At 36.5% G+C, this 23632-nt stretch overlaps 1 protein-coding gene across 12 annotated transcripts in view; it reads right to left on the bottom strand.

The window, feature by feature from the left end:
- Positions 1 to 2940: 2940 nt before the first annotated feature.
- The window catches only part of UBR3 (ubiquitin protein ligase E3 component n-recognin 3), a 123802-nt gene continuing 103110 nt past the window's right edge, over positions 2941 to 23632 (bottom strand). For 10 of the 12 annotated variants that reach the window (XM_026061421.1, XM_026061420.1, XM_026061423.1 and 7 more), the window contains 8 exons: positions 22637 to 22737; positions 14408 to 14532; positions 11455 to 11562; positions 10846 to 10956; positions 9884 to 10060; positions 8030 to 8239; positions 6286 to 6425; positions 2941 to 5678 (listed from right to left, as the gene is read on the bottom strand). In XM_026061421.1, the coding sequence (XP_025917206.1) occupies positions 5561 to 5678; positions 6286 to 6425; positions 8030 to 8239; positions 9884 to 10060; positions 10846 to 10956; positions 11455 to 11562; positions 14408 to 14532; positions 22637 to 22737 (1090 nt within the window). In that variant the 3' untranslated portion in view covers positions 2941 to 5560. Of the gene's footprint in view, positions 5679 to 6285; positions 6426 to 8029; positions 8240 to 9883; positions 10061 to 10845; positions 10957 to 11454; positions 11563 to 14407; positions 14533 to 22636; positions 22738 to 23632 lie in introns of those variants that run through there. The other 2 variants (XM_026061433.1, XR_003252788.1) reach the window with 2 other exon arrangements.

Raw genomic sequence — 23632 nt, forward strand, 5'->3', positions numbered from 1 at the left:
TTGGATTGCTGCGACACCAGTTGCTCTGCCATCAGAGATCGGTACTCCCTTGATTTATTTACTGTATAATACAGAATGAGAGATGCTCCCTTGTCCTAAAGGAGCTCACAACCTAACTGTGAGACAAAAACAACAGGCTGGAGCAAACAGCTAGAAGACTAAAAGGAAACAAGACTTAACAGTCCTTTCACCTGCCCTCAAAATCTCCCTTAGTTTAACAAAACTTGCAAGTCTGTAGTTTATATGGTGCATAACATTACACCAGCAGGTCTCACTAATTCTAATTATTTTGTTACAGAATTCTCAGAGACGAAAACAGCAGCTCAATACTCAACTCCCTTGAGAACAGTGGGAGGTTGTCCTAGAACACAGGCAGTATCTTTTAGGGACTGCAGGGATAGCATGAAAAAATGCAAAGTGACTTTTAAGTTTTCAATGCTGATGTATATAATATACCTAAAATGACTAGCACTATAGAGCAAGCAAGCAAGCAGCCACAGCCTTTACAAACTGCTTCCAAGTGGTCTTCCTGGCTATCCCTGCTTAAAGCATTCTGAGAGAACATAATCTTATTTGCCAGATACTGTTATATAATTGCTGTGGCCCCTGGAACTTTGTTTTAGGGTTCTTTTGTTGTAGAATACCACACAAATAGGGCATTTGCATATACAATATGAAGGTAACAAAGTCATGAAAAAACATCTGCATTACATGGAGAGAACCCCACCTTTTCAATCAACCAGAAGGAAAAATGACACATTTTGCAGCAAACTTTATTAGCAGCTTCAAGATCCAGGTGCAAAGTAAATTATTCCTTGAAACCCCCAAAACAGAGAGAGGCCAATTATCTGCTTCAGGTATTTGCCAGTACATGCATGGGATCACAGAGAACAGGCTGCTCTGATTTGATGGAGAGTGGTTCAGTAAACAATCCCATTCTACTGTCATATGGGATCTTTACAAATTCAGCTACCATATTTTAAGGCCAAAGCACTGAGACATTAAAGATGCTCAACACTTGGAAGAATTATTTTAAAAATGAAGGATAGATTTGTTTCTTCAGTCTTATTCTCTGAAAACATTTTACTCTTTTTGTTGAAACCTTAAAAAAAAAAAAAACCCAACCATGACAAATAAGCCCAGKGTAATCATTTTCAGTCAAAATGATTAAAAGCTCAGCAGTCATAAGAATTGAAAGCAGTCCTACAATGGGAAATGTATTATCGAATAAGAGCTATAAGCAATCCCACTAGCTAAAATACACACACATTATGGACAGCATAAGGAGTTCACTGAGGGAATTCAATTTTACAGGGAAACAAGTTCCTCCAAGAAAATTCCTGCTCCATGAGGGTGGATAACAAGAAATAAAAACATTTTAGACCCAGTTCTCAAAACATTTTTCATACCCAGTGAGTGGGAAAGGTTTACYATCCGTTTGTTACATACAAGGGATGAAATACAAAAGGAATAGTAAGTTGTTTATTGGGTAGTAAATCATTCAATGATGTAAGGGGTTACCATGGAATCAGGTTCAGTTTTCACAAATTAAGAGACCAGCCTGCACTACATCAAGTGATAGAATTTCAGGAAATGGCTATTTGAAAAATAGTAGTACTTTTATGAAGGCTCATTTGAAAATGTTTTAACTGGGACTTGGCGCTAAATTTAAAATGCTTTTCAAAACAAATCTGTTTTCGCCTTTTCCTGTACCATGCAAAAGCAAACATCACAGAAGTCATGTTTTGGGGGTAATAAGATTAGCTTTTTGAAACTACCATTTATTTAACAAGATTCAATTTTGCTTTGAAGCATGTGGCATCTCTTGAATAGCRTTAGTGATGAGAAAGTGCAAATAGTGAATAAAAAATCTAAAACCAGAAATGCCAATTAAAAAGAATTTTTAAATCACTAACACACACTGGCCATTTATCCCAGGTAAGAATTCATGAAGTGTTTGACTTCACTGAGAATATGCTTTTCCTACTTTAGCACGTTCATTTCCAGGAATTAATAGCTAGTACAACCTAGCAAGATTACAATTGCAATGACAGGACATCATACTGGCAGAAGAGGCAAGTAACTCGGAAGGCCAGACCTATAGCATTTGGGGCTCTTCTCATTGCATGGACACTTGTAGGCAAACAGCCACCCAGCTGAGAAAATCTGAGAGCGGGTGCTCGGGGTACTACACCCTACCAAAAGACCACACTGCTGTAAGCGAGTATGGATCTCGCTGCAGCAATCCACCTAACAGAGAAATTATCACACACAGCCAACTTCCTTAGATTACATGCACTCCATCATAGCCAGCAGTTGATAATTGAGAGCTGTGAACCTCCATATACTGGGTCAACCCATTCCTGCAGTTTTCTTACTTAGCAAACAGCATCATTTCATTCTTATCAAGGCTAATGCTCAGATAGGCTCCATTCATCACTACCCCTACCTCTGAGAAAAGAAAGTGAAAAGCAAGACCGCAGAAACTGGGTTAGATGAAAATGAGATCTAAATCATACTGAGATCTCCACACTAACTCACTGTCTCTGCTGGCAGCTATACGTATAGCATAAACTGAGAATGAGACAGAAGATCAAATTCTGCAAAATCTCATGGGATTCTGAAATAAAGAATAAACATTTCTTTGACATTAGAGCAAAAGAAGCTCTTTTTTAAAAGGAAAGAAGTAATTTGAATTAATGCAAGATTCCTATTGTAGAGGTGATGAAAGCATTCATTGCAAATTTGAGGCCACCCCTAAAAAAAAAATGCTACTATACAAAAGTTGTTATAATCAAATTTGTTTCACAACATTTCTCAAAGGTCAAAGGAAAAGGAAGAATTTAATACATAAATATATACATTCAATAAATCCAAGTGGTAGTTTTTCCAGAAACAAATTTGACAGAAGATCAAGCATAGTTTTCCCAGGCATACAGGTTCTTAACTCAGCATTTTAATTATAGCAGTTTGCAGTAGCAACAGTGTAATAGCAGGCATAAAATAAAGAACAATTTTAAGTTGTATAGTTCTGAGTAAAATCAAATAATCCAAATTATTAAACAACACAGTTTGTAAGTAACAAAAAGGAAAAAACATACCGGAATTACTCTCTGTGCTAAGTAGTTTGCATGCATTAACTTTTAGCGTATAAATAACTCCCTGGCTATTTGGATGGAATTCAATATTAATTATATTTTGGATGATTAGGGTGGAGAGAAAAAAAGTTCGCTAACACACAGATTGACAGTAGACTTTTATTAACATATCTTACAATGTCAATTACTGTATTCCTAGTTTTGTACTCTTCTGATGTGTTATAAAGATTGATTTAGATTCTACAGTAATGTACTGTACTTAAATGATCATTCATACAGGATATCACACCAGAACATTTGAGTTATACACACACACACACACCACTCTAGCTTGGACCTGTTATTTTTCAAGGTAAGCTTAATAAAGTAGGATTAAAAAAGTTATGGGGGAAATCAAAATTCTTGTTTAGCAGCATGCAAGGATATTCAAGTACAATTTTCAACCAAGTGCTTTTTTTTTGTTTTTAAATTGACTGGTGACTAATTCACCAGTACTAAAATAAACACTATGAGATACCCAAATGTTAAAGTTAAGGCTAATAGTTTTACTTCACATCCATATGAACAACCAGAGAACATTCCATTTTAAATAAAACACAGTAATCAAATTCTGGATACATTATCTCTTGTAAATATAGCACTGGAGTTTCAAACTACAGATTACTCAAGTTCATGAGCCCTGTAACAAGTGTTATGCTGGAGATGTAAAGAATCTTTTTGCTCTTCAACCACGCTTACAAAATGGCCTGATATTCATAATRAGCAATGCAAAAATATTACAGGCAGAACTTATAATACAGTATCAAAAAAGTAATATTTTGGAAAAGACAAAGCTATTTATTTGGTGAAACAGAATAATTCTAATCTTACAGGAAGTACTGTAATACTTTGAAATATATATATATATTTATATGTACGTATAAAAACCAGCATCCATTATTGTGGAATTTTTTGAATTGTGGGTATCCAGAAAAACTCATGTTTATTTACTTTTCCTTCTATCCATTCTCCTTGATTGCTTACAGTCATTTTATTTCCCCATACACTTTTCATTAGATAATGACTTCCACTGGGGAGCTGTTTTCATTGTGTATATGGTTTTATCAGTAGATGTTTTTATTTTACACATATRAATTTTATTTTACACACAAGCTATGAAAGTCAAAACTACCGGGAAGTGCTTGGTAGTACTGTATGAAATAGCCAACCAATGTCCAACACCGGTGAGAAACATTAGTAGCAATATATTACATACCAGTATTTTATCTATAATCTTTTCTACCTACTTACAGTGTGGAGCTTAGCCCAGTCATGTCTGTTCTCATGAGTTTTTAAGCCCTCTAAACAAACTGTTTTGGCATTCTTGCAAAAAGGATGCACATGCATTGGTTGTTCACCCAGGCTATCTCTATTGAGTTTTTTTTTTTTTCTTTTTAGGAAATCAAGCAGAAAGAACAGTGATTACTCTGAACAAATACAATATAGAGGAACTGCCTGAAAGATACAAAATTATGTTTCATTTGTAGAATAGCCTGCATATTTCCAATCCAATCATTCTGAAACATACATCTGCTCTGTAATGACAGGCAGGTTTATGCTTATTATGCTTATAATTGGGACCTGCTACATTGGGTACCATACAAATTCTGTATATACAGCAATTTCTGTATGTGTTATCACTAACAGTTTATTCAATTGATATGGAAAAATCTCATTTCTGGAAGAGAAAAAAAGAATGTGTATTCTGGATTACATTAAGAGCAATAAGCTATCTAATTTACAGCTATTTCACTTATTTATGGAGAAAAAAAAATTATGAAATTCCTGAGAATGCGTAAGTTTTCAGTAATGCCTGAAATATTTCAATAGACTTCTCGTGATAAGTGAAATTTTCTTTAAAGTTCAGCTTTCAGACCAAACACTGCCATGCAGTCTCACAATCGTTTTACAATTCCTGTATAATTACAAAGGCATATCAAGCAAAAATCTCAAACCAACACACAAAAAGGCAAAGAATATTTATCCAATATATTTAGTAGATGAAGTACACATATACAATGTTTCAGCAAAAATTGCTAAAAACTCAACTCCACGCAGAGAAAAATAAAAACTTGACAACTTTCCCTGGAGCCTCTAAACAACTGTAAGTAAAACTTGTGCTTCTTAACAGTAATGGGCTTTAAAAAACAAAAGAAAAATGGACTACTGAGTGCAATCAGATTGCTCACACCACTTAGAAGATTTGTTTTAATTTCAAATTATTTTATAATTATTTTAGTAGCAACAGCAGCTAATTACACAAAAGTTTCACATGTTGACAAAGTTCCATTTCCCTTTTATGCCCACACCCCACTCCATCCCGAGCAGAAGAGCTAAACTCCCAATTCATTTAAAGCTATTGTCAGTCAAGATGCATTCATTCATGGTAACAGTGATGATACTGTGTGAAGATGGATGATGATTTACAAGCCATTATAATGAGGCCCCCATCTTTTATTGATATGATCAAAAGTATGAGACACCCACTGCTGCTCAAGCACTTTGTATCTTTCCTTGCATATGTAGAGAGGTTTACCACGCCTGCAGGACAAAAACAAACAACAAAAACAAAAAACCCTACTTGTTAATATGCCAAATAAATGGAAAACTACTTCATTATCAATAATATAAGCAACACTTGATATTCATATTTTTTTCCAGGGGAAATGTGCGTTCTTATTGGTGGGGAGGGGGCTGGGGGGGTTGTTTTTAAATAACTACTGGGGGCTTCCCCTTCTCCCTCTTGGACAGCAGAATCCAGAAAGCATCTCTTGTTCATTCAGGCACACGTAGCTTGAAAGCTATTCTCCTTCCCCACACTGGAAACCAATTGCCTTGCCATTAAAGACCAAACAAAAACATCTGGGAGAAAAACGTTCCCCTCTGCAACACTCAGAATGATCATCACTGGGAATGGCAACACTGGGAACTTTGCTGGGTGCCTAGTATGTCTTATTCAACATTCATGATTACACCATCTTTGGGCCTAGAAAAAAAAATTTCCTCAAGATCAGTCTAACTTGCATGAAATGGGAACTTTTGCTTGGAGGAAGGTAGTTTGCTATCTTGTTACTACATGTATTGCATTATATAAAGTAGATCTACACAGGGCAGCAACATTGAAACACGCTTACAACTAAAACATTACCTAAGATCTCGGTCTTCTTCACCATGTGCATCCAGATAAACAGAACCCCAAAGGCAGAAACGATGGCCTCGTATGATGATGATTACAGATGCATTAATCAAAAGAAATATTCCTGTCCCAGCTCCACAGTTTTGAGAATGCTGTAGTATTACAGGATGAAGGAAGGGAAGAGTACAAAGATCCCATTAGTGTCTGTCAACTTTATAACAAAAAGGATTTTAAAAACTGCAATTAGTTTTGCTTGAAATAACATAAACTGGTGCTATTTACTAAGGAACAGTTTGACAAAGTATAGCCTGCCCCAAAATTCTCCAAGCAAACAAGAAACCCATGTCTTGTGCTGCCATAACTTTTGCATACAAAAGTGGTTCCGTGCTCAAAAAAAGGGAAGATATCCATTACACAGTAAAAACAGAGTTACCTGAGAAAAATGAGCAAAAATATTCTCTACAATATTTTTATTTGTTATTGCTAGCAAGCTGTATGGTGTGAGCAAATATTTTTCACAGATGGCAAGAATAAGAGAAGTGTTCAGAAAAACTTTTCATTTCCTCTTCTACAATGGACTGTATTGCTAAACATTTGCTTTCGCTATCCACATTCACAGATCTAGTCTACGGTTTTACAAATCTGGTATCCTACTTAAAACAATGTGTCATTCATTACCATGAATGGCATGATCTGTATTAACTCATCAATTCATTTTGGCAATTAAAAACATGTTCTTTATATACTGTTTTATTACAATGGGAGGTTTTACACCACAGGTTAAAATCAAATGTAATATACTATATAGATTTTCAGTTTTTTTTCTTTAAACTTCATGTTTTCATGAAGCAGACAACTGAAATATAACTGTTAATTCTACTTGAAATTTTGCCCCTCCTTGTTTCCCCCACTATATTAGCACTGAGAGAGAGAAATGTGAGTTCACAGAATTTCAGAAAGGTCCGAAATCCCTCTAAAATTTCTTTTGTTTTGTTTTTTGTGTCCCTATGGTAAATATCTACCTCAACAAATTCCCCTCGCAGTTTACTGAAGCCCATGTAGTTCTAGTGTTCTAGTGTATTACAAAAGTTTGTGTATTTGCAATGCAGACAACGAATGCAGACAGCCTTCTACAAACTGTTCAGTGTGTTTGGTGGGAAAGAGAACAGCTCTCAAAGCAAGTCTTTGTCACAGACAGAAAAATTGTACTAGATGCTGTTCAACTAAGGACGGAAAATATTATTCCTGAAAGCACTTGAATACATGCTGATTAGAAAACTTTGCTGCTGAATTAAAGCCAAAGGCTTTCAAATGATGCTTCTCTAACTATGGTCCATAGACCACTGGTAGATCGCTGGGTATCAGAAAGTACACCATAAAAGAAAAAAGAAACAAAAAACCCCATACATTCATATTCTTATGTACACAGAATGCAAGGAAACAAAACAGAAAAAAATTAATACATGAACATTCAGAATGCAGAGAAACTTCCCTTGGTTATAAATGAAAACCATGTGCCAACTTTACACACAATGGTTTCTGGAGTTTTTCAAACAAATGAAGTAGGCCATAAGCTTAAAAAAATTAATAAAACTGCTCTCAAGGATCCAGGCTAGGTCCATGTGTCAGAAATGAGCACTAAGTATTATATAAACATGTTTTAGAAAGAAAATCATCAAAACCAAACAATGGCGTTAAAAACAGTCCATCCATTTGAGCATTGATTATTATAGAATTGGAATTCGCTCTCTCTTACCAGTACACATTCACAGTAACTCTGTTGTTTGCAGCATAGTCCTTTCAAGCATACAAAAGTACCACAAACTAGACAAACAGCAGGATCTTTAGGGACCTTGGTACAAACAGTGCAAGTCTTTCTGTGATAATACTGAAAAATGGTATTATAATTCTCAGGCAACTGAAGGAGACGTGGCAAGTCCCACTTGGGCTCCTGGATAAGCAAAGCCTACAGAGAAGATAAGAAAAATACATAGTATCGCACATCCGCTTCGTCAGAACTAAGAAAAGAAAACACTAAAGAAAGGAAACATGCACTTTAAAACCCCTCACTTTTCTTTATTTCACAAGTTCAGTAACTGCACCTGGCTGAACAGCACAGACTGGGCTGCTGCAAAGCCAGCTGCTCTGCACTAAGGTCTCACCCTGAGAGTGTTGCACAGGAAGAGTCTTCTTCCCCTGAGGAGGCCGACATGGTCACACTGCATCTTTTGTAAAGGATGCAAAACGAGTACTAGCCTTTTCACATGGACGTTTTCTAAATGTGATACTTCAAGTGTAAAAACCCTCAGCTTTAGATCAAGACTGATCTAAAGTGAGGCCTACCACTTACTATGCCCATCAAAAGTTAATCTCAGCAACACACTGCTGCCAACCCCTGGCACTGACTATGAAAGCTGTCTTCTAGCTGGAAACTCAACTAAAACTTTCAAGCACAGAAGATAGTTAGACTCTCTAAATGACATTTGGAGATGCCTGCCTCATTTTCAAAATTGTGTTTTCTTTGAGGTCACGAGGAACTGATCAGGACTCACAATTTTGGTAGGTCAGACACTATCTAAATATTGGTTTTAAAGCCTACCTATTCTCTTTAGCAGTTGAAAATACCAATTTTTTTTTTTTTTGAAGACACCAATGTGTTCTGCTTCAATCTACTCTTTTATTGGATTTATAATCAGTCTGCATAGGAGTCAAATGGGATCTTTCTCACCATGTATATAAAATGTTAAAATATTTTAAGGGTGTAAGATCTTAAAACCTAACTTGGAAAACAAAATAAAGCTGCAATTATGCAGTTTTGCTTTTCARTTATGCTATTGTGCCTGTTTCTTTTCAATCATGAAAATCTTCTTGAATGCCTATGCTGTTGCCTGTCAGCAACAGTATTTTGAGATTAACCTGAGTATTCGAATTTTCATTTGCAATAGCCTAAAATATGCCTGCAAAACATGCAAAGGCAGATGCAGGAATGCATCTGGCCTGCCTTTTTGACTTGATAAACTTAGGAGATAGGTGGACTTTAATTATTGAGATGCATCTTCATAAAAACAGTGCAATAGTCTTGATCTTTTCCATTACACAATTGATACTCCGAGTTCAATTTGTATTGCACTGATTCAAGTCTTGGCGGTGGTAGTGTATGTTTTCTTTAACCTTCATAGAAGATGTTCCATCTGTTATAACTGAAATACTAAACAGCTTTTATTCTACTGATCTTATTTATTGCAACTGAAGATAGTCAAAATATCAGTAACATCTAATAAGCAGGGCAAACTTATGAGAAGTATTTTCTTGAAAGATGAACTTTTTATTAGTAGGCTTCAGGTGCAGAAGATATGGATACACTTACTATTGTCTAAGAATAGCATTTGGATTTTCTCTCCCCAGCCATCATATTGAAAACAATTAGGTTTTCTTGTTCCTGTTTTAACGAGTCCAATCCACACCCACTAACATTTCTGATTGTTTTTAATTTACAAGTCAGGTTTTCAGATTGTAATGTAAAACAGTAGCGTGTGTGCACAATGAAACAAGGCATAAATAGGTGCTTCCACTTTAGTACTATTTTGGAGGGCGCAATTTTGTTACGTACCTTTACTTGATCTGGATGTCTATCTGCAAAGGAAGCCAATTCTGAGCACCACTGTGATATCATGTCAAATGCTGGCACTGGCCAATCGAGGCAAGAGGCACTAGTGAACTGATGGGATGACTGAAAAGATGGTAAGAGACCCAGGCAGCTTGCAAGAACTGTGAATTCTTCATCTTCCTTTTAGATATGAAACCAGAGAGTTTGAGATTAATACCTATGCTTGGAATTCTTAATATCTTTTATTAAAAAATGTGTCTATTCCGATAACAACAACAYAGATGTCCTAGCAAAATGATGTTAAAGCATGTTCACAGACACAGAAAAGCTTCTGTTTTTCCAAAACATCTCAAGTTGGATGCTCAAAATAGCAGAAAACTGGACAGAAAAACAAACAAAACAAAAAACAAATCCTGCTTAGCTTCCTGCTGAGTCTACCAAATTGGCTCATAGCTATATTTTAGAAGAGCCAATTTTGATGCAAGGAGGTAGGTGAGCTGGACAGCAGCAGCATCAACTTAAATCAGCTTAAAATGTCATGGAACTTGAGCGTAATTTTCTGCTGATGCAATGTCTCTAAGAGTAAAGCCCAAATATTAATAAACATTAAGCAAACTCAGGACTGAAGCCCAGTCTGTGTGGAAATTGTGTCATCTCTACAAATGCAGGGTAAGTTTTAAAACTATGTTGACATTTTATGAGACAGGCAGACAACTAGCTATGACCTGATAAAGCAAGCATGTATTTGCCGCATTTCAAGAATGTGGYACCATTTTTCAGGGCAGTTGCCCTGAAAACAAATCTACACAAGAGAAACAATGCTGCAGAGGAATGCTGTAAAATACAACTAAGGAAAGCCTTAGGAGAGAAAATACGTACCATGAAAAAACAAAAAACACTTAACATTTTTTTTGATCACAAGCTTTTAAATGGAAGCATTTGAGGGTGCCCCTCCCAATCTGTACCTGGCAACTGGGTAAATCCCCTCCAAAAAGATGGTGTTGAAGAAGGCTGGTGATCCTGAGGAAAGGTAAGCAGAACTGCTGCAGATAACACTCTACAGAATCAGGATTTACCTACAACAGGAAAAAAGCATTTACTAAATTATGTCCTGGGGAAGTTGYTTCCAATGCAAGAAACTCCAGCGTTAACCAAAATGTTACTTATGTATATTATAAAACACAGTGCAAACATCATATATTCCAAAGGCTAGCATTTCATTAATAATCTGAAAGAACTCTTTGTTTGCTTTGCAAACAGATCTCTTCTCTACTTAATTATTCAGATCTTTAAATTTCTGACAGTTCTTTTATACATATGATTAAAAAACACAATTATAAAAAATATCTGTAAATAGCTTTCTCAACACAGAACTGTCCATATATGATATTGGTAAGAGAAAGATTTGCACAGACAAACTGTCCCAAAGGGTTGTGCTTTGATCTAGAAAATAGACTTGTACTGCAGTCTTTAGCAAGATCAGAGAAAATCCATTACAATAACCAGGCTGAAAAACATAAATGAGAGACAGAAAGAGGACATGCTGGATAAATTCTCAAGAGAYTTGCCAGTACCACTGTTAATTCTTCAGTCTCTCCTTCTTCATATATCTTCCCCTTAGACAGCTGACTAACTACATGACCCAGCAATACTTCCCAAGATTTTTCTCCACTGGAGGTATTCTGCAAATAAGAAAGAGAAATCCAAAATGCACTGGTCACAAAAGGAGAAAAGGTTTCTGTAAAAATAACAATGATGAAGTATATTTCCTTTTAATCAACAGACAAACTTTGACTTGTAGAGATACATGTTGTGTAAAACAAAAAACAAAAACAAAATCTACAGCAAGAGAATGCTTTTAGCTCATACAGTGAAATCTGAATTGTCACTTATCTTCAATTACATATGTTATAAACTGTGTTATAAAAAGACATTTTATAATGTTGCATGTTGCATTTCCCATGTTTTTTGTGTGAGTATAAAAATGCTTACTTTAAAGTCAGGAATAATCACTTTATTATTTATCGTGTTTCAATCAAATGTGAATTCTAATACAACTAATTAAAAGTAATTTTCCAAAATGTACCAACCAGAATGAGTTATCAATAGATGGGCAAGTCTTTTGTAAGTTAAAATGAGTCTATCAGAAAATGGAAAGCTGTGTTTGSAATGAACAATATTTACTACAGATGGGAAAAAATCCTATAGTGGAAAGAAGAAATAATCACTCAGCTTTGTGCCATAGCATTTATGTTTAAAGGCAACAACTGTAGAAGGCCATCAGCAATAAAAAGCAGTATTTCCATAAATAATTTTCTAAGTCACAAACTATATGCAGGGAAAACATTGGATACAGGTCTCACACACAGCTGGGCTCCAGGCAGGAACTTTATGCAGAAGGAGGAAGAGGAGGAGAAGGAGCAGCAGGAGGAAGAAGGGGAGGAGGGAGAGGAACTGGAAAGACAGCTGAGGAAGGGCAGACTCATGCCTGGGACTCTCACAAAGCCACTCTGTGCCTGGGGTGGTTTGGGCCAAGAAGGAAGCAAGTGTGGGAGTCCGTGCAGGCATGAAGATAACGCAGAGCTCAGCTAAGCGCATACCGCCCGCTGCTACCTGAACTTGGACCTTTGTACACAGGTGACACAGGAGAGGCACAAGGAAGAAGCAGGATGTTTTCAAGGGATAGYGAGAGATGCTTTCAATACAGCTATTACAGCACATATGCAGCAGGGAGTAGCATCTCCTATCTAGCTCCTACGTCTTTGCTCTCCCACTTGGAACACTGTCAGCCTTCAATGGGCTTCACACAGGAGAAAAGTCAAAATTCCCAAACTGGCAAAATTTAATCTGTTGGGTTGTTTGAACACACTAAATCACAACATCCACTCACAGTAACATACTTCTTAATGTGCTAGTATTTTCCGCTCAGCCTTAACATCCATCAAAGACAAGCGTGCTAGTGAAAACTCCACTACAATGGACTGTCTTTAAAATCAAAAGAAATGACTACTTCATAAATCCATTATCTGAGCTATTATCATAATTTGCAAGCCTAAAGGACATGCAAGCCTAAATTGCCCTATATGTTGTAAATGCTTTTACGCTTCTATAGGAAAACATCTTGGTATTAATATATAGCAAGCCTACCTACCACAGGCCCTAAGTCTATTTTCATACAATAAAATATCTCACTGTAGACAACAATGTAAGCGTTGTAAACATATGTTCAGATAAAYCCCAACCTATGCTATTAACAAAAAGGCAGTCTATATTTATCACATGGACTATGAAAGAATATAAGCTGGTAACACATTTATTTATTTATATGCTTTCTACCACAAACTTAAAACTCAAAATTATCCATCACTTGTGACTCACTTAAGTAAACAAAAATGGGGAAAAAAAAATCCTTGCCAACAATAATCTTAAGTGGATGGTCTTGAAATTTTGATAATATGACAATATACTGAAAGAAGGGGGGAGGGAACTAACAAAATGCAGCATCCATTCTACTGCCCTGTGATCTCAAATATTTAATGCAAGTCCAGTAAACAAAATAATAATAGTAAAAAATCTTGTGCAAGTGGCAGTTGGGCCAACAGATAATTTGTCCTTAATACCTTGGCATGGTAACAGACCAGTGYGACAAATCTGCTTACATGTGAAAAGCAGGTCACATTTCTCAGCATGCATTTCATATTACAGCCAACATAATGTAATGCCTGGCTGTTGTTGAACGGGGTATTCCTGGTCCCATTTCCTCTCCTGGCCCCAACACTTCCATCCTTTCCCATCTTGCACTGGCACTAATCTGACCTTCTGGGGAATAACCCATGGAGTAGAAAACTACCTGAAGGATCAAATGAGTGGCAATGCCAGYGCAGGAAAGCAGGTGGGAATGTGTGGCCTGGCTCAGGGAACTGTCTTTTTTGGTAGGAACTGGCATTCAGTCAGCCAAGCCGACATAGCAAAATGCACCTTCACTTTACTTGTAAACGCTATCAAAAGGAAAGGAAATGATAGGGAAACACTTACCTGCCTAGTCTACAAATTTCCTAAATTCCTTCTCTGCCTCTTCATCACGTGAGTGCTCTAGACTACAGTTGGAGAGAAATGTGTACACCTACCCATGAATAGCATGAACAAATATGAAAAAGAGTAAGTTCTCTTCCACCAACGAGCTTGCCTGCCTTCCCTGAAGGGATGGCATCAGATCAGCCCATGGAGGGCTTCACTAAGACAGCAAGGAATACTGCATTTACTCTATACTATTGCAACTAACTCAGGGTGAAACTATAGACACATCATCTCCATTCTGAAATTCAGCTCTGGAACTACATATTTACTGTTAAGCTTTTAAGTCTCATTCATGTATGAAAACCTGCAGAAAATTGCACAGGCAGAAAAAAACCCAGGATTTTTGTGAAGCAGAAGCATATAATTATATGCAAAGCAGAAGTACATGTTACACTCCTTCTAGAAATGCATAACCATAATTTCACAAAATGTTTTAATAAATTAACCAACCTTTTTGAGAGCTCCTGATTCTTTCCATGCCATCCTATCTTCAGCACTGCATTTAACAGAAAGTGCTGCCAAGGCTTGAGTATACAACAAAGTGAACAGCACCTTTATAATGCAGGTAAAGTGTTCTGTAAAATAAACAAAGTCATTTTTTTAACACTATTTTTAGCAAATATACTAATTACAGAGTCTCTAGTTATAGAAACGATGCTTCTCAAATGAAAAGCAAATTCGAAACAAGAAGTATGAAAATCCAAAACATGCAGAACAACACAAATATATTTACTGGCTTTCAAAAACAATGATATGGCAGCCCTTGAGAACTGAACAAGTACAGAACAAGTATTCTTCCACTGCTCCATATGTTCATGTTAATCCTGATCAGCAGGGACTTCCTCCTACGGACCTAGTGACGTTACAAAATTTTGTTTTGTCCAAAGGTTACATCAATTTAAGCTACTGATTACTGATAGCTACAACTGATTGAGTGCTGATGCAGACAAATGCACATCCCACCATGTCTTTTGGTCATGATTAAACCATCTGGGTTAAGCTGGGTTCATACAAATACTGGAAAAGCTGTTGAACTCCCAAAGAAATCATAGCGAGAAAGATAGCATACTTCAGTTTCTATCCCTCCACTTCCAGATATGGATCCAGTCACACAAGACTTGCTGCAAATCATTCTTTAATGAGTACCTCATTACTGAACCTCACTTGATACAGACCTAGGGTAAAAGTTAGAATGTCATTTTAGAACGTACACTCTTAAGAGTTTTTTTTTTTTTTAAAGAATTTTCCATAATATTTAAAGGATTGTTATTTCCTACATATAGGTTGCAGGAGAAAGGCTCTGACATCTCTTGGGGGAAGCTAGCAACAGAGGAAAATAAGGCTTCCTAAAATTGGAAAAAAGGTGAATGTGATGGTTCTTTGAAATTAAGATATGGTAGTAGTCCCTTTTTGTCCTTTCATATTAGAGGGTATTTTCCTTCCCAAATAATCTGTGTTTTTAAAATCTATGTAGATCAAAGAAGTTTCATCATCACCTCTACCATTCCTTAAGCACAATTCTAACTATAACACATACCTAAAATAATGTATAGAAAAATGAGGCTTTTAAAAGGTCTGCTCGGATTTTGATGGCAAACAAAATTTTATTTACATAAACATCTCATAAAAATTCGGTTAAACTCCTCCTTTCTTTCCAGAGGATTTGAATGAGCTTTGTAAATGAAAATGAAAAGGAGGTAAGAGAAATGAAACTCCTCACTTCTCTTTTCTTATACTCAATATCAAAGACCACCACAGGGCTCTAAACCAACACAGCCAACGCCTGACTACATAAATTAAATTTGTGAGCTAACAATTKCTTTTTTACTTAATAAATGTTTACAAATCAATGCAGACAGAAATACTTTGATTTTGACACTTTTTACTGTCACTGCATACATCCAATAAGCACAATATATATCTAAATGATCACTTGTAACTATATAATTAAAAATGCATGTTTCTGTATTACCTTCATAAGCAGCTTATGTTAAACATGACAAAGAACACTGCTATACTTCACCCACCCCAGATTACAGCAGGTAGCATAATGACAATTTTCCTCACGACATTTCTCCAGCAGGAAAATCAGACCCCATCAGATCTCTAGGACCTACTTCCTTTCTCTGCTAGAGCCTCTAGTTCCTCAGCAACTCTTCTCCTGAGGAATAACAGGGGACAAGCTTTCTGTAAATCTCTCAGGGACTGGGATCCACAGATTAAACTAGAGCCACTCAGAGCTGTACCAATTGCCTCTTCAGCCTAAGCTACAATCTACAATCCTAGCTAGAAACGAACTCAAGTACTGAGCTCTGTCTCCATCAGTAGCAGGTACAAGCACTAAAGATCAATTTTACACTGTGAAAGCAAGAGTGAAAAACAGTCAACTCCATAATTTTTCCGCAAACATAAGTGACTCGGATAAAAGTGAGAAACTACAACTTCAAATGTAATAGTCCCCTACTTCCAGGGGACAGGCTTCACGCAGAAGCCAGCTGCAGCTTCCGCAGAATTCTACAGGCGCTTGCAGCTGCTCCCCCTTTAAAGAAAAAAATACATGGAATCAAACAGAACACAGACAAAAGAGACAGCATACATATATACTATAAGTGTCACTTGTCTTCCCAACCTCTCGCCTAACTGCAATTTCTTTTGGACAGCATCTATTTTATAGGAGCCCTGAGCTCATGTGGACTCCAAGACCTTCGGTGAAGCAAACTGTCAACACAAAAATTGGCAAAGTTACCAATACGGATCAGCTGTAATAGCCTTGCACCTTTAGCTTTACTTTTTTAGATATTGTAATTGTTCAAATTTAAGGTTTACATTTTGTTGTTTTACTTACTAAACACTAGCTAGATAAATAAGATTCTTAAAACACTGGCATTCTTGTAGCAGACAATTCACCCAAGTTTCCCACAAAATACTTTATTAATACTCATTAGAGATAAAATACTTATCTTTACATGTACTTTTGTTCCTCTCCAACTATATATATTTGTATACACAAACAGCTCTGAAGACTGTACTGATTAGATATTTCAGGCATACAAGTTAAAAATCAGAAAACCATATACATGTATAACATCTTCATTAATATAATTTAAAACACTGATTTGCATCTTTTATGTTTTGTTTTTAAAGATTTAAAGGCACAATAAAAATGCCCCAAACGGTAGGTAACCTAATTAAACAAAGGGCTGCAGGCTGGCAGCACAGAAGCAAGCTTGCAGTCCTCCATCCCAGGGATTCTCTGAGTCAGACCTAAAAAGACCAGGATGGTTGTCAAGCCGGACCTGGAAAGAGGGGAGAGTGACGGGTGCATGTCAAATGCTCCCCTCCTTCTCCTTTAACTCTTCCCTTGATAATTCTAKGCTTTGCTGGGTTTAAAAGCCTCCGAGGAAAGTCATGTTTGCCAGCTGTACTGGAAGACAGTGTGTAATTATGAGAAGGTGAGGGAAGATTCGTCATCTAACAATAGGAAGAGTGTAGAAGTAGATCTTAGCGGAGACTAAGATATTTTTCTCTAAAGAGATATTACAAAGATTAAAGTTATATCTAAAGTATTCATATCAGTAGCAACAGACTGTTTTAAAAGTCAAATTTGCTTCTTAGAATTTATAACTGTTTTGATTTTTTTTGCACTTAAGCAGCAAAATTAGACCAGTGGTCAACATTCACCAGTTTGCCATAGTCCATTTCACCTTCTAATTCTCATTTTATTATGCTGAGGTTATTATACAGTGCTTAACACTGCGTATCTTAGCACACTCTGAAATTATTACATTTTAAGAAATTTGATTTTTGTTAAATACAATTCCTAGTCCCTATCCCCACCTTATTACTATTTGTTAAATCCAGCAGAAATTGTCTAGTGTATATTATTTTTTTAAAAATAGTTACACTTACTTACGTGTACACAACCCACAAATGACACTGAATTACATAATGTTTTTGGAGAATACAGAATTGGCAAAAAATGCATCCTCCCAAACTAATAGAGGAGAGATGCCATCTATCTGGGCCACCCCTAAGCAGCCTGACTTCCACACAAACAAACTTCATCTAGTTTTTTAGGAAAATATCAAAGGAGCAGCTCAGAGGCAGCATTTTGCATAATGAGAGCCCAGGCTTTGAAAACAAGCATCTCTCAATCTCAAAACATCCCATGAGAGACAGACTAAAAACCACTAGTCAGAGGACTCAATTATTTTTTGATTATTAGTGGTATCTCTAATTTGTAAAATGCAAAATAATTAACAACTTTAGGTATTCAGAATGTTAAAGCAGGTACGTTCTTGCCTACTGCAAAGAGCTTTTTTATCTGCCTTTCTCCAGTGAGTGGGGGCAGAGTGGTGTCCTCCTAACGCCCTCCCGGTGGAGGTTGTGTGTTTCATAGTGGGACGCCTTTCTAATTTAATAATTCTGGAGATTACTAGCACAGTTGTATGCTGTGGAGTAAACTACTTAGACGTTTTAAGGGATGTCAGTCCCTTCTGTTGCAGACGATATACTGCGCAACATTCTGCACTAAATGCAGTCGTATTTGGACTTAAGTGTTTGTACCCAAATAGACAAATCTGATATTATTCTGACAGTCCAAAAGTTATATTAATATGACCAGGTCATTATAATCAAGACAGAGGTTAAGACAGCATTTTTGTACTTATTTTTGAACAATATCAAGAAATGCTTTTATGGTCCTATTTTTATTTTTATTTTTTAAACAAAACAACCCAATTTACTCAACTCATTATATGCATTAAACCCCCTTAAAATAAAGCTTATATAGAAAATGCTGCTAGAGCCCTATTTTAACACTAGTGCAAGAAATGCAAGGGAGAATAAGTGTATAACAAACAACATATATTTTTTAATTTAAATACCAAATGAGATGGTATACACTGGCAAGCAACAACTGCAGGAAAGAATTCATAAAGCAAACAAATGCAAAATGACAAACCCTTTTCAGTGGATTGGAAAGGGCATCTTTGTATAAATAATCTTTAAAAATACTTTTCTTGATTTAAAACTCAGTTACTTGAAAAGAAACTTCAGAACAAAGGGAGTCAGCACTGAACTTCAGATAATCCATGCAAGCTATATTGAAGTCCCAGCATACAGATAAATATTTCAACTTCTACACTGAAATTAGATATATTCAAGTTGATTACATTCATTCTATATTTAGTCAAGATCCTTATCCAATCATGAAAGAAAAATGTTGGTATTTGCCTCAGCGCTKCTTGCTACGTTTTTGTTGCATGTCATTGAAACGTAAAAAAAAAAAAAATTGCACCAGAACATCCAGGTCAGATTCTTCAGCATCTGGGCCTTAACAGAGTTGCAAACAGGCTGGATTTAGGTAACATACGGCAAAGAAGAAAAACTTTTCCACAGTGTACAGAATCTGAGCTAAACCCTCAAGAACAGCTTTCGAGTTGGAGCAAGGTGGTCAACCACAAAGCGAGAGCAGCATGACAGTGCCAGCTGGGGCAGCGCGGGCTGCTGTGCAGGCGCCGCTGTGCTGTGCTCCTCGCCCGCCATGGCCCGTCACTGCTGCCCAGTTGACTATCAGGCCTAAGCACCTACCAGACACAGGCTCATTCTGCTTCATCCAGACCCCAGTTTTTAAAATACTTTGCAACAGTATGCTATTTTTTATGCTCAAAGCACAGGAGCACCTGGAATCACTGGAGGCTCTGAGGACTCTGCTTCTGCAAATCTGACCATTGGGGTCCCAAGTCAGGCGCTTGCAGTGAATGGCAACAATAAAGAACGGCCAGTTTGAATTCCATGACTTGTTCTGTCAAACTGTGCTGCAGAAGAGGGGGCGAGGGGGAAGAAACCACTTCACAGGACAGAGTAAGTTGTGTTAACAACATGGCCAGTGTCTCTGTCTCTCCACTATCCTGCTTCGTACACAACACTGTTTCTTACTTCTGTAATAAAGGAGATACCGGTCCTACAAACTAAGACCTCCTTTAGTACAGAGTCCCAATTCATGTCACCATGAACTGTCCATCCTGTGCATCACAACTGACAGATTTAAACCAGAGACGCTTATGTAGACCATATTTAATCTTGCGCAAATTCAAAATGCTGAGCATGTGAAGCCTATAAAAGCTCTGCCCAAGTTCTCATGTCAATCAAACATTTTAAAAATTCACAATTTGATTTAGTAGCTTGAAAACAGTGATTATTATGCTGGTCACGTTACACAGGAGATGCACACTATCTTCTTCATTCCTTTCTTTTATAAATTGATGTGACTAGTGCTTGCAAATGCTCTGACCTCCACCACAAAGTTTTTCCTGTAATAAAAGATTTAATTTGTAGTGTTCTTTCTTCGTGATGGGTTCAGATCAATTTTCTTCTCTGAAAGAAGATGCTGAACAGTCTAATGGCACTTATATTGCCTTAATCGATGTCAGATTGAAAAAGATACCAACACCTATCAACAGTTAATAGGGTAGTTAAGGCAATTGTCAGTGCTATATCTGAAGGACAAGAGAGGAATTTGGGGTCCTCCTTACAGAGGGCTCATGCTTTTTAAAAAGAAACATCATGTAAACAGAAAGGATTTTGAGTACAAACAAAAAGGAGATTTAATACTTGAACAGTTCTGGTTTGTTGTAATTATACAGATACAGTACATCTAAATATGTCAGCATACCCAACAAATGACACTGCAAGACCAGTACCATTAGAGCATGACATCCATCCTAAAATAGCAAGGAAATCGGATTTTCTGTTCAGTATTACTGTTCTAATACCACCACTAGGGGATTCTGCACCATACTGTGACACCACTTCTTCTGAAAAGTAATTAAGTTGAACGTTAAAGGAATGTACTGAAAATTGTCTGTGAGAGCATGCAGGCATCAGTCCTTGTGTCTGAATACCAGCATCCGACGAGTCTCCAACACGTCCACAACTGCAATCACTCCAAAGCAAGAGAGGAAGTGCAGGTAGCAGCAGGGTCTATGTGGATTGTGTTCACCCCTATCACTGAGCTGGCACATGACCCTGGACAAGCCATGTCTCAGCCCCACACCAAGAATTAATGCTGGTGACATTCACATTTGTCATCTACACAGCCATTACCAGGTTCTAAACAAACTTGTTATTACCTACTTTTCTGAACTGCATTCTACACTTCAGGACAGAGAATTATGAATTCTTTTTATTCTGCCTAACCAATTTGATGAAGCAAAAATTAGAAAGATAAATGGCAATTTATTTCCAATTTAATGCTTCATAGATTTGAAGTGGTTATATTAATCTTCTTCCTGCCACTTGCCTTTTTCCTTTCAGCTGCAACATATACTAAATGAAAGTAAAAGAATTAAGACTTTAAGTAAAAGAAAAACATGCAGCTCGTGCAGTATTTTACAGAATTCTCTACAGGTTTACTATTAATTGAATGTTGAAAGGTATACTTTCATAAAGAGTATTCTTTAATGCTTAAGCATTAACTACAAAAGGACTATTGTTTGCACTTCGGCTTCACCACTCCCTTTCCTGTCTTTCAGATGAAGCTAGTCTCATTAAATTACCTCTCTTACTAAGATCACCTGATAAAAGTTAAATTATTATAAAATTGCAGTAAAAATGTATAGTTTTTTTCCTACTCCAAAAATATTTTGTTCTCTCAGTATTTTCATATTTTAATAATTTACCGGGTATATTTAATACATAAACCTGCACGTTGAATCAAAAAACCTAACCCACAAAGTAAACAGATACATACAAACTGACTTGAACTGTATTAGAGCTTTCAGTAGCTCGGACTGAACACCTCTTCAGTAGAAACAAAGTTTCTACTACACTTACTACAAGTTACACATATGCACCAAGAGCAGAAGGGTCCCCCTATTTATCTACCAAAAATTAACAAAACTCAGTAGATATCAAAATTGCCACACAGAACCCACTACAGATACTCTGTTCATTGTCAGTGAAATTGTAAAGATTGTTTGCTTTTTTCCTTCTTTTTTTTTTTTTTTTTTTTTAGAGGTATAGCTATAGATAATCAAACCAGAGATCAGAGGGTCTGAACTACCATCTTCTGGAACACTTACTGCCTATTAGCAAGATAGGCCATGTTCAGCTATTTTCATATAAAAAAAAATCTGTTTTAAAATAATTTTGACGTTAGTAATGAAAAATATGGTTCATAAATGTCTATTAAATATTTATTCCAAATTATACTATATGCTGTCTTTATTGCAGCTGCTGCATTACAACAGTATTGTCTTTATACATTTCCTTCCATTATACAAGACTGCTGCAATTTAAACTCTTAAATTCAAACTAAATTACAATCTTTCACCCTTAGGCACTCAGTTCAACTTGCAGTATTGAGCCGCCCCTCTGAGCTAAGAGATGAAGGTCAAACAAAGGACACTTTTCCTTTCAGTAAAAGAACGTAATAGTTTTTGCTCAGCTCTTGTATCTTCACTGAATAGGCTGACTGATGAGGTGAGAAGACAGGGGACACAGATAAGCCTGTCAAACCACAACAAAAACTTCTGTTCAGTGCCACCTTCTGTAGATAAGGCAGAAACATTATTTGAGACTACACAATAGACAAGCTAGGATTCGTTTTTCTGGAAACCACCATGAATGCATGTTCATATGAGTGATCATCTAAGTATACATATTTTTGTAACATACCCTTGTGCAATGGTTGAGGCATGGTTAAAATCTGGATAAGCAAAAGGGATGAGACATCTCTGTAAAGTACAGGAACTTCTGGCAGTTCTTCACTTTTCAGCCTGGAAAAAAAAGCCCAAAGAAAATCACTTTTGACACCAAAACCCATTTTCCATTTTCATATTTTATTCTGCATTGTATTTTAAATGGTATTACATGTGATATCAGGCTTCCAGAAGTCAAATACTTCACAAATCTCTAAAGAGTCTTGATTTTAAAATCACTTAATGTTGCTAATGGATTGTAATAACTCATGAAGAAGTTACCATTTGGGTATCTGATTCTAATTATGATAATTTAAAACTTTCCAGACTGCCTGAACTATTTATTTCTGTATACAGACTCAATTAACGTTCAGTATTTTCTAAAACAACAAAATATACTACCTAGTAACACAGTAATTTAATTGGCTTCTCCGAGTGTGGCATTTCACAAGTATACCATGCTATTACAACAATGAATCYTCTAATTACATTAATATTACTGGGATTATTCCTACCGGAAAACACTGAGACCTTCAGAAAGATATTTCTATCCTTCATGTAAGGGAATGAAAACATAAACAGTCGCCATAGATGGGAATATGCAATCTTACACAATTTGTTTAAAAAAGAAAAGAAAAAGCTAGAAGGGCAGAGAATAAGTACATAAAGAGATGTTGCAAGCTTTTAAATTATTTAGATTTATTCTATGACATAAACATTACCTCACAGTTGTATACTTAAAAGAAGAATATGTTAGCAGAAAGGAGGTATTATTTTTCTAGCTTGGTGTAGCACTTCAAATACCAACAATATCCTGTAGGGCACACTTTACAAGTTCCAACAGCCAAGTCAAAACTGCAAAAATCAAAATTGCAAGAGTTCTCCCCTCTAACTGATGTGGAAGTGTGAAGGAGATCTCAAGTGCAAGCAGCTGGTGCAATGCCATATGCATCCTCGACTGTCACCTTTTCCC

Source organism: Apteryx rowi, unplaced genomic scaffold, assembly GCF_003343035.1.
Source record: "Apteryx rowi isolate R43461 unplaced genomic scaffold, aptRow1 scaffold_180, whole genome shotgun sequence".
Taxonomy (NCBI): Eukaryota; Metazoa; Chordata; class Aves; order Apterygiformes; family Apterygidae; genus Apteryx; species Apteryx rowi.